The sequence below is a fragment of the Dendropsophus ebraccatus genome, chromosome 2 (genome assembly GCF_027789765.1).
Source record: "Dendropsophus ebraccatus isolate aDenEbr1 chromosome 2, aDenEbr1.pat, whole genome shotgun sequence".
Lineage (NCBI taxonomy): Eukaryota > Metazoa > Chordata > Amphibia > Anura > Hylidae > Dendropsophus > Dendropsophus ebraccatus.
In genome coordinates this window covers 113749809-113762278 of record NC_091455.1, presented here as the reverse complement: position 1 = coordinate 113762278, position 12470 = coordinate 113749809, and the positions used below count along the sequence as shown (strand labels likewise).

The following is a 12470-nucleotide window of genomic DNA, read 5'->3' as shown; positions in this document are numbered from 1 at the left end:
CCTGCGGTACACATGCCCATGGTTTACCAGATGGTGGAACAACCCTCCCATAGTTACTGTTTATAAGCTTTGGGAATATTAAATATTTCCATATTTTCCCTCTGATTCAATAAGTCCTTAATAAATATACATACTAAATTCACATTTTTAGGAGCCCCAGGGTATTCTTCTTAAGACACTGAACATTTCTAGAAGATGTGATTCCCTAATTCCTGCTGCCTGGTTTATAACAGTCTGTTTCTTTTTGTACATGGAAACTGGATGTCTTTTCTATTCATTCACAGCATATAGTGACCTGGGATATTATATCATTAACAAGCTTCACCATGTGGATGAGTCTGTGGGGAGTAAAACGCGGAAGGCCTTCCTTTATCTAGCAGCATTCCCTTTCATGGATGCCATGGTAAGCAGTAGGCCTGCTCGAACATCGAACTCGAACCTAGCTGGACCTTCCGCATTTGATTGCTGATGTCTCCATGGTATGTGCGGAAGGAGGAGACATCCCAGGGAACACCTGGAATTCTTGGGATTCAGCCTAGGTAATACACTGTATGCCTTAAAGGAGAAGTCCGGATATTTTTTTTATTAAAGTTTTGTATTGCCCCCCCAAAAGTTATACAAATGACCAATATACACTTTTTACGGGAAATGTTTATAAAGTGCTTTTTTCCCTGCACTTACTACTGCATCAAGGCTTCACATCCTGGATAACATGGTGATGTCACAACCCAACTCCCAGAGCTGTGCGGGCTGTGGCTGCTGGAGAGGATGATGACAGGGGGACACTGAGGGACACAGGGCACTGGAGGGACACTGAGCACCCCTCTGCCATCATCCTCTGAGAGTCGGGTCGTGACATCACCATTTTATCCATGAAGTGACATCACCATGTTATCTAGGAAGTGAAGCCTTGATGCAGTAGTAAGTGCAGGGAAAAAAGCCCTTTATAAGCATTTCCCGTGATAAGTGTATATTGGGGATTTGTGTAACTTTTGGAGGGCAATACAATACTTTAATAACATTTTTCGCTGGACTACTCCTTTAATTTCAGGTGGTCCCAGGAATGTCTCCTCCTTCTGCACGGACCGTGAAGACATCAGCAATTAAATGCTGAAGTTCCGGCTTGGTTCAAGTTCGATCAAACTTAGCTTTTTCCGATGTTCAAGCAAGCCTAGTAAGCAGTGGTGTATGATATAAAGCACTTTATTTGTATATTCTCTTATTGTCTTGTTCAAAGCTTCAGTACACAGTGTGGAACATTTTAAGTGTATATGATAAAGAAGTTGATCATTGTCACTGTGAGATATTAGAGCAATATTGGGTTGGTCGCCCCTGGGCATGCTATACATATTTTATTGTTCATTTTATTGGAGAGTGTATTCTGGTCACTTAGTTTGATGTATGGGATTTTTAGGAGAAATTCATAGAAATTAAAGTCATGTCATCAGAAACCACCTATTATTATGGAGTCTAGCAATGATTAAATGGCGCTAGAGGTGGGATTTATTTTGTCCTTTTTATAGAGTTGTGTATGGCCTCAGATACAGTAGATACTAGCCACCATATGTGCTCTTATTGATTTTTTCGGTCTTGGCTCATATGTGCATTTCTTTAGCCAGACATTCCTGAGATACAGCATATATATGTGCAGGTTGCATTGCTGCATTAAAGGGGGACTATCAGCAAGTTAGACAAATCTAACCTGCTGATAGCCCCCTATAGCGCCAGGACGCTGAGCATGTAAATACGTGTGTTACCTTCCTCCTCTGCGCCAGTCCTGCACTGTTCGTTGGGGTAAACACTCCAGAGCACCGTTAGGAGCACTGCCGCGTCATTGGCCCTCTCCTTCTAGTGATAATCAATGGAGGGGGTGGGCCAGATGACACGGCAGTGCTCCTATTATTATCGTATAGCACTATGCATGATGGTAACGCATATCTATATTGAAGTCAGTGCCGCAATAGAATTCCAATCGTTGCTCTCCCCAATCCGTCACTTAGATGCCTAAGTCTATATTGCTGGGTCTCTCACTGAAAATGGGAGCTATGCAGATGGAGGAGGACACTCATTTCTTAAAAATACACTGGTACACTTCAATTTGCATCAAGTCTGTTTACAAGGTTTAGAGCTGTGTCCAGGGGCGTAGCTAGGAATCATGGGGCCCCATGAATCCTGTATGGGTCCCCCTCCCCTCACCCTGTCTGCCACACACATACTCACCTGGCCTTGCACAGTCCCCCAGCATTCCTTCGTTCTCCCAGCTCCCCTTTTATCACAAACAACCACAGTTAAAGGGCCAGGGACTTTTTTGCAGTGGCATGGTCTGCCTTCATGGTAGTTACACCACTGGGTGTAGCCCAGTATTTAAAGGTTTTCAGATTTTTTACATTACACATAGTATATATGCATAATATAAAGCGATAAGGCGGCACTCCAGGAATAGTGAATAATAAAGTGAATTTATTCACCCATAATGTGCGGTACAACGTTTCAGTTTCTCGATGAAACCTTTTTCAAGCAACACATACACATGTGAAGGAAGGGGCTGGTATTTAAAGTCCATAAGCTCAGCCCATATTCAGTGACGTCATGAAATATGGGCTGAGCTTATGGACTTTAAATACTAGCCCCTTCCTTCACATGTGTATGTGTTGCTTGAAAAAGGTTTCATCGAGAAACTGAAACGTTGTACCGCACATTATGGGTGAGTAAATTCACTTTAATATTCACTTTTCCTGGAGTGCCGCCTTATCGCTTTATATTTTGGATCTTTGTGGAGCCTGGGTCTGACTCCGGAAGGCTGTGCACCCACTAGAGCTTATTGCTGCACGGTGCCGTCTACATTTACCTTATTTTAGTATATATGCATGATATAGAAGAAAAAGGGTAGACAATTTCAGAAGATGTTTTAGACAACATTACATACAATTATACAGATTTTTTTTCTTGAAGGCTTGGACGCATGCTGGCATTTTACTGAAGCACAAATACAGCTTTCTCGTTGGATGTGCCTCCATCTCTGATGTTATAGCTCAGGTATGTATATTATATTGTGCTCATCTGTGATGTCATTGAATGGGTGTGTTTGTAGTGGTCTCATCTGTTATGTCATAAAATGGATGTGTTTGTGTTATGCTCTTCTATGATGCAATAGCATAGGGGTGTATGTTATGTTTTTCTTATCTGTGATGTCATAGAATGGATGTGTTTGTGTTTTGCATATCTGTGATGTCATAGAATGGGTGTGTTTGTGGTTTTGCTCATCTGTGATGTCATAGAATGGGTGTGTTTTCGTTGTGCTCATCTGTGTTGTCATTGAATGGGTGTGTTGTTGTGTTGTGCTCATAAGTGATGTCATAGCACAGGTGTGTGTTATTTTGTATGTCTGTCTGTCTTTTGATATAATCTCTGATGTCACAGCAGAGATGGGTGTGTTCTGTTAAGCTGTTAATTATGTCAAAGCGTAAGTCTACTTTCACTTTGCATTATTTTGGTCAGTATTTGTAAATCAGCCTTTTCATTATTCTGAATCCCCTTCAGGTTTTGGCTTACAAATACTGGTATAAAATACTGGCCAGAATACTGCCATGTGAAAGGGGCCTGAGGCTGGCTACAACAAATGATTACGGCAGAAACATGTTATACTAAACTGGCAGATCACAGCCTGCACATAATGGCAAATGACTGGCAGAATTTGATCATGTCAAACACTGTTTATTCAGTCGACTGTGGACAATCAATCAATGTTAATCCTCCTTTTTTTCTTTTATTTTTTCAGGTTTAAATTTTTATTTTAATTTTTTTTTATTTAATTTAATTTAATTTTTTTTATTTTTTTATTTTTTTATTTATTTAAGTCAACTCAAGGTTGATTATGCTTTGATTATGGCTTTTTCTGCCAACCATTATCTTTTGTGTATGGCTACCTTGACGGGAACCTGTCACCTAGTGTTGTGAAATTTGTTTCCACGGCTGGGGTTTAGTCTTCCAAAACTGCCATTTGTAAGTCTACCCAGCCCTGCTATTTGGTTTAAATTTACTTTATACATACCAGGATCTGATTAGTGGATTATTTCATCCGGCTTAGGGTGCGTTCACACTCCGGAAAAGAGGTGGAAATTCTGTGTGGAATCCCCGCTGCAGACTTCCCTTGGAATTCCGCCTGCCTCAGTGTCTCAATGTTATGTATAGGGTGCCTCTGCTCTCCATGGCTTTTCCTCATAGAATTGACATGTCAATTCTTTGAGCAATAATGATTGTTGTTACATTGATTGTTGTTGTTGTAAATTGTTCTAGTTTAGGTGGATTAATTGGTCTTTGGCTGTGTCTTTAATTGAAAGGTAAGTTAAATTTGATAGTAAGGACGGTGAAAAAAGAATAACTGTGTGTGTCCAACTAAAAAATTACATACTGTAAGTTGTTTGCAAAAGACGTCCGAAAATAATTGTCATTTTTTTGACACCGGCCTCAAAAGATTTCTGTCATTTAACCCTTTTAGGACCGGGCCAATTTCAATTTAAGCGTTATCGTTTTTTCCTCCTTGTGCTTAAAAGGCCATAGTGCTTGCATTTTTTCACCTAGAAACCCACATGAGCCCTTATTTTTTGCGCCACTAATTGTACTTTGCAATGACAGGCTGATTTTTTTCATAAAGTACATTGCAAAACCAGAAAAAAATGCAGTGGTGAAATTGAAAAAACAAAAACATTTTTTTCATTTTTTCTTTTTTTACGCCGTTCACCCTGGGTTTAAACTGTCTTGTTATATATGTTCCTCAAGTGGTTACGATTACAACGATATGTAACATGCATAACTTTTATATTATGTGATGGCCTGTGAAAATGCGCAATTTTGCACTTTGGGATTTACCGCTATTTACCGTGCGAGATCAGGAATGTGATAAATTAATATTTTTTTTGTTTTTTTAAATGTTTATTTATTTTTTTATTTTTATTTATAACATGGGAAAAGGGGGGTGATTCAATCTTTTATTAGCGGAGGGGACTTTTTATTAATAATAACAATTTTTTTTTTTTACACTTACACTAGAAGCCCCCCTGGGGCACTTCTAATATATGCACACTGATCTATTATTGAGATCTATGCACTATAGTTATACTGCATAGATCCATGAGATCAGCACCCAATTGCTTTACGGCGCAGACCCCGGCCGGTGCCAGAACCAAAGATCGCCCCTCCGCGACAATGTCCGACAGCTAGTATTCAGATGCAGCTGTTAACTTTGACAGCTGCATCTGAATACTTAATTAGCGGGCACGGCGATCGGACCGTGCCCGCTATCAGCCGCGGTCCCAGGCTACAAGCCGCAGAATGTGCAACATCTAAGCTTGTGGATGGTGCGGAGAACTGCACATAGAGTAAGGGAGTGACAGTATCACTTTAAATTGTGTTAAAGACAGAGAGATAACTGGATACTATTTTGTGAATTCATCTTTTCTTATATGACAGGTTGGTTAATGATTGTTGTCTATATGACATCTAATTTTTCTATTTTTTGTGCTAACCTTTCTCACACATTTCTTGTCTGTACTTGACTACCATTCTGGCCAAAGTGCAAATGTGTGATCCTGTCAGAGGAAGTGACACTCATAGACTGTAGTGAATAAGTCAGGTCTCTTGACTCTGAGCCACCTGAGTAACAGTAAGCACATTGTGAGGGATTTTCATTGATACCATTCAAAGCAATAAAAGGAAGGAATGTTTTATTGGTCTATTGATAAGATTATGTTACATAATTACAATCTAATTGTTGTTTGGCATTTGCACTAACATTCCTCTTTATATTTTTTAATTTGAAACTGGAAACAGTGTCACGTTGTGAATTGTTAGCAATGTAATCACAATGTCCAGCTAGTCACTAAAGTTTCATTTGAACTTCAGGCTTTATGCCTTCCATTTTGCCAGATGCAGTAATAATATAAGTCTCATCCATAGGTTCATACTGAAACCAGCTTGGACTAGTGAGCTGCAGAGTGCACCTCACATGGGCAGAACAACTGTTCTAATGTAAAGCTGTATAACATGGATAGCATGTCCCTATTTACTTGTGCCAAACCTGTAATTACATGGTGTCCACACTATAAAGCAATGTAAGCTTAATGTGTGAGAATTTAGGTGTAATGATGTCTGACAGCCTTAAAGGGGTATTCCACCCAAGAGCTAAAAAATAAAAAATGTTCCCAAACGTAGCTGGTCTTACTTTCCCCCTCAGTATTTTAAGCCCTCTCCCGTCTAGCTACCGCTGTTCCTGAGTTTTTCTAAATGCTATCCAAGATGGCACAGACCAGGAAACTACATTTTTCAGCATGCATTGCACCTCAGAGCCAACTGCTGAGTATCCACCTCATCTTGTAGTATCTGCCCATCGCTGACTCAATCTGCTTTTGCTTTACACTGTGGGGCTGGGTTCACACTACGTATATTTGATGCTGTATATTTGAGGCTGTATAGCAACCAAAACCAGGAGTGGATTGAAAACACAGAAAGGCTCTATTCACATAATGTTGTAATTGAGTGGATGGCCGTCATTTAATGGCAAATATGTGCTGTTATTTTAAAACAACGGCTGTTGTATTGAAATAATGGCAGTTATTTACCATTATATGGCGGCCATCCACTCAGTTTCAACATTGTGTGAACAGATCCTTTCTGTGTTTTCAATCCACTCCTGGTTTTGGTTGCTATAAGGACCAAATACTGCCTGGAATATACGTAGTGTGAACATAGCCTAAACAAAATTTCCATCTATCTATCCACTTGAAAATGGCGGATATGTACCGCAGAAACTTCCTGACTTGTATTGTGTTGCATTTGCACCTTTGCTGTGATGGAATAAATACACACTTTTTTGCTGTTTATAATTCTGGAGGGACGTTGATCATTCTACTGCTATCTATCTATCTATCTATCTATCTATCTATCTAATAGAGATAAAACATATGTGTTTCCTTTCCCCTATACTGCTCAGCAGGCCGTTACTGTTGTGTTTTCCTGCACCGTGGCTAGATTATTACTGATTGGCATGATGTCAGTGGTGAGCGGGGTTACAGATCAGGTGTTACAGCTTGCCTGGCAACAGAAGAGACAGAGTTAATGTGACTGGTTTCAGAAGGGAGGGGAGGACAGAATAGTGGAGACAGAGTGGACCAGGAAGTGAGGATTTTCTGCAGCTTCAGGGTGTGAGTCAGGATGTGCTGCAGACAATGTCCCAATACATGTAGTAGAAACCTATTACAAACAAGATTAGATAATATGTGGTGTTTGAACAGGGTTAAATTCTTAAACTGCTTTAAATTCATTTATTAGTGCAGCGAGGCAGAAGGAAAAATAAATTGTATGCTGGGCTTTATAGCTAGAGGTATAACCAGTAGGAAGAACAGGTTGTGACCCTGCTGTTCAGTGCTCTCAGGGATACTGTGTCCTGTTCTGGAGGCTATTGATAAAATAGAACAGGTCTGAATATGGGCTATAAAAATCAGGAGAGGATCTTAATCTCTACAGTTTGGAAGAAAGAAGGGAAAGGAGGCCATGATCAAACCTTTTTTAATATGTTAAATGCCTAAATAAGGTTTAGAAGGGAAGCGTTTTAATATGAAACTGAACACAAGAACAAGGGGACATAATCTGAGGTTAGTTGGGGTAAAAATCAGGAGCAGTATGAGAAAATAGATGTAGTAGATGCTTGGAACAAACTTCCAGCAGATGTGGCAGATAGATCTACAATAACTAAATTTAAACCTGCCTGCGATGAACATATACCGTGGTTCCCTGAAAATATGACAGTGACTTATATTTTTTTTAATCTCAAAAAGAGGCACTATGTCTTATTTTTGGGGGATGTCTTATTTCCCCCCCCCAGCCGAGGGGAGAGGAATAAGACATCTACCTGGACCTCCCCGGGACCAACAGCGCATCAGCAGCGGGACGTGCTGCTGGAACGTGACCTCCAATGTGCTCTGGGACCTGTGCCTTGAAAGCTGTATACCTGCGGAGAGAGCGGAGGGTAGATGGAGCGTGGAAAAGGGTAGCGGAAGGGTGGCATAGGGTAGTGGGAGATGTGGCAGAGGAAAGCAGCATCAGCAGGTAGCTGCGGGGGTAGCTTTCTGGGGGAATGCCTTATTTTTTTGGGTGCAGGGGTAGCTTTCGGGGGGAATGCCTTATTTTTTGGGGTGCTTTATTTACGGGGGGGGGGGGGTCTTATTTATTTGGGGGGGATTATTTCAAACTATGCTGCAAATCCTCCACCATGCCTTATGAAGAAGTCATATTTTCGGGGAAACAAGGTATCTGTCCTAAGATAATAATAAAGCAGATAATATATGGGCAGGCTAGTCTATTTCTACCAACAATCTTCTGTGTTTCTAATGTCTCAAAAAATGGCACTGGTAGTAGACAGCACATAGACAGCTCGTGTTTGTTTACTTCATCAGGCTAGGTCTCTCAACACCTTGATGCTCTATTAGTTCCTTTCTGAAAATTACCATTTAGAGACAAATGAAGACAGACCCATTGTGGATTGTGTGACCTCCCTGCTGCTGGATGCATATAATGGCACTGTGAGCACATTTGGCCTACAGTCTGTTGGATTAAATGTCTGTGTTTTTTGCCTAGATTCTCCTGATCTGTGGGGGTGTCAGAAGTGAGACCCCAACCAATCAAAACATTTTACATGTCAGAGATCTGATAAGAGATTCCCCAGTATATGAGATGATTTTCTCCGTTAGCCCCTAGGAAGGCTCAAACAGACCATCAGTATAAGCTTCACACAAATACACAGCCGTTTACAAGGATTATGTTGTCTAGGATATTTTTTCTGTCTCTGGTCTCTGTTTAACAACCTTATCTCAGGATGGCCTTGTAGGTTCTGTCCCTGAATAGGGAAGGAATAACAAACAGATATCCTGAACATTTGTTACAAAAACAGTTCCTGACTCTTTAGCTTACTTGTGTGACAAGGGTAAAAGTATTCGGCAAGCTGTATATTTATAAACCATGAGAATGAGAATGTAACATGCTGTATTGGCAAAAACTAGATTGATTCATTTTCTTTATGAACCCGTCCCTTAACTTTTCCTTGGACTTCTTTTGGTAAATACTAATCACTGTGTACCCACATGTGCTGAAAAAGGGTGAAGAATGTGGAGTAAGGGTATGTGCACACTAAGTAATTATGACGGAAACTCCGTTGCAGAATTCTTAGCTCGCGACCGCTCGCAGACAGTGTGCACATACCCTTTGGGTGAGTTGACACGTACAGGATCTGCAGCAGATCCTCAGCAGATTTGATAGCCCAAATTAGATTCAAAGCAAATCTGCAACTTCAAATCTGATGCAGATCCTGTACGTGTGAACGCACCCTTAGGGTAGCTTCACACACACCGTATCGCAGTGAATTTTCTGCTGCGATACGCAGCAGATACACGGCAGATTTGATGTAAATAACTGAACACAGCATCAAATCTGCACCATCAAATCTGCTGCGTATCTGCTGCGCATCGGTCATGTGTGTTCGCACCCTTAGGGTACTTTCACACGTACTGGTTTCGCAACAGATTTCACGCTGTGAGTTTGCAGCGAAATCCGTTGCGAATCCATGTAGAGTGGGGTTACATACCCGCAGTGGAATGAAAACTATTAGTATGTAAAGAGTATGGGACCGTCCCCTTTTACTCCCCGCAGCCTTCTGCCTGTGCGCAGAGCATACATTTTCTGCACGGTGTCACGGCTGCATGTGAGGCTCCCGGCTCCCGTCGGTCCCCATCGGCCAATTAGTGCTGCCCGTGCACTGATTGGCTAATGGGGACAAACGGGAGCCAGGAGCCTCACATGCAGCCACGGCATCGAGCAGGTAATGTATGCTGCAGGTGGTGGGCTGCAGGGGGTTAAAGGGGCCGGGTTACATACTCATAGCGGAATAAAAACTCTGCTGTGGGTATGTAACCCCATTCAACTTCACGCTACATGGATTTGCAGCGGATTTCGATGCAAACTGCAAATCCGGTACGCATGAAGGCACCCTTAGAGAGGTTTTTTGGTGAAGGCGGTTTTAAATATGTAATTGGGAGCCTGTGGATGAAGGGGTCCTGGTCAGCCGCTTATAGCGGTCATTGTCATAGTATTAGTTATCTACTGAAGTATTCCTACAATGGTTGAGTTTGCTATGCTGTCCTAGGACTCCTAACTTACTTTGTCATGTAATGTCTAGATTTGTAACTGTGAAAAGGGTTGTTGAGGCCATAGGTCCACACAGTGAGTGCTGAAAGGAGGATAGGTTAGTATATGGAAGTTTACTCCTAGCCAAGTATTTTCTGCCTCAGAAATGTTATTGGAAATGTAAAATATCCCTAGGCGAGCTGGCACATAAAAATATAGAGCTGTCAAGTTATGGGAGATTTTTACTTGATATTTATCCTTACAAACAGTTATTTTATAGAATGCCATTTTAGGCATCCAATGACTGGCAACAATTTCTGGGGGCTATTTCTCACATTTCTGTAGGCTACAGGTGCCACATCAGAAATTGAACTTTCTGTTTTAAACCTTTATTTTTCTGTAGTATATTATCTGCACAGTACAGGCCTTATGCAAAGGGACACTAAATAGAAAGCACTTAAAGGGGTTTTCTGGCGGTCAGCTGCTGGTGGATATAAAAAAATAAACATGATATGCTTACCTGTCTGCGTTCCCTCGGTGTCCTCCTCTGGTGTCACTGGTGTCCCCTGCTGACTGCAGAGCCTTCACTTCTGTCACAGGCTAACCTCCAGACAACCACTTTAAGACCAGCGTATTGGCTTATGATAGCACTTCATTGTAATCCCTTTTCTTTTTATTATGATTTGTCTTTATAAAGAAATTTACATTTAAAGACTAAAAATTTCCCATAGAAATGAAAGGTGGAATGTTCAGAAATTCTGATATTACACAGCATAGCCCTAATCAGCCAATCACAGCACACATGCAAATAGCTGAAATGTAGCAGCCAATAGAAACCCGCAGGTCCTTCATTCAAGGCCTGATAACATCCACACAGTCACATGTCCCCATTGGACAATAGAAGATGGCAGGTCCTTTTGAGTTTGTCTTACTGACATACAGTAAATGGAGATTTCCACAAGATTGTCATGGTAATCAACCAACTAAGGGTGCTTTACACAGAGAGACTTATCTGACAGATTTTTGAACCCAAAGCCAGGAACAGACTATAAACAGAGAACAGGTCATAAAGGAAAGACTGAGATTTCTCCCCTTTAACCCCTTAAGGACCGGGCCAATTTAGTTTTTTGCGTTTTTGTTTTTTCCTCCTTGTGCTTAAAAGGCCATAGCACTTACAATTTTTCACCTAGAAACCCACATGAGCCCTTATTTTTTCATAAAGTACACTGCAAAACCATAAACAAAATAAATGTGTGGTGAAATTGAAAAAAAAAAAGCATTTTGTTTATTTGGGGGGTATTTGTTTTTACGCCATTCGCCCTGGGGTAAAACTGACTTGTTATATATGTTCATCAAGTCGTTACGATTACAACGATATATAACATGTATAACTTTTATTGTATCTGATGGCCTGTAAAAAATCAAACCATTGTTAACAAATATATGTTCCTTAAAATCACTCCATTCCCAGGCTTATAGCGCTTTTATCCTTTGGTCTATGGGGCTGTGTCAGGTGTCATTTTTTGCGCCATGATGTGTTCTTTCTATTGGTACCTTGATTGCGCATATGCGACTTTTTGATCGCTTTTTATTACAATTTGTCTGGATTTGATGCGACTGAAAATGCGCAATTTTGCACTTTGGGATTTTTTTGCGCTTACGCCGTTTACCGTGCGAGATCAGGAATATGATTAATTAATAGTTCGGGCGATTACGCACGCGGTGATTACGCACGCGGATGCAGCTGTCTGATAAATCTTTGACAGGTGCATCCGGTTACCTTATTAGCAGGCACGGCGATCGGACCGTGCCCGCTAATAGCCGCGGTCCCAGGCTACATGCGGCACCCGGGACTGCGGCAGTTCAGATCGGGGTCGCCCGCGGTTGTTAAGGGGTTAAAATCTATTCCTGGCTTTGGCTTCAAAAATCTGTCAGATAAATCTCTTTGTGTAAACAGACCATTAGTCTCTCTATGGCAGGGGTAGGGAACCTTTGCTCTACAGCTGTTTCAAAACTATAACTCCCATCATGCATGGTTGGATGTCCCTACCCCTGCTCTATGGGGTTACTGAATCACTTCTGTCATTCTCTATGGGGCCACTGGAGATAGACCAGTTGGACCCCCTGTAATCAGACAGTTATCCCTATTGTGGTGGATAGGGGATACTTTTGAATGATAGGACAATAAAATATTCTCCAATATATCTTCTCTGTATGGACCAAAATGTATTGATTTCTGTGACATTATTACAATTAGGTACAAATCTAAAAGCATTCCATTTCTAGACTAAACCCTG

General features: G+C 41.2%; 1 protein-coding gene across 1 annotated transcript in view; it reads left to right on the top strand.

The window, feature by feature from the left end:
• Nucleotides 1-12470, top strand: part of ANKH (ANKH inorganic pyrophosphate transport regulator) — a 99286-nt gene that overhangs the window by 43947 nt on the left and 42869 nt on the right. Inside the window, exons 3-4 of the mRNA XM_069958141.1 lie at nucleotides 285-403; nucleotides 2953-3036. Of these exons, the coding sequence (XP_069814242.1) occupies nucleotides 285-403; nucleotides 2953-3036 (203 nt within the window). The remainder of the gene's footprint in view (nucleotides 1-284; nucleotides 404-2952; nucleotides 3037-12470) is intronic.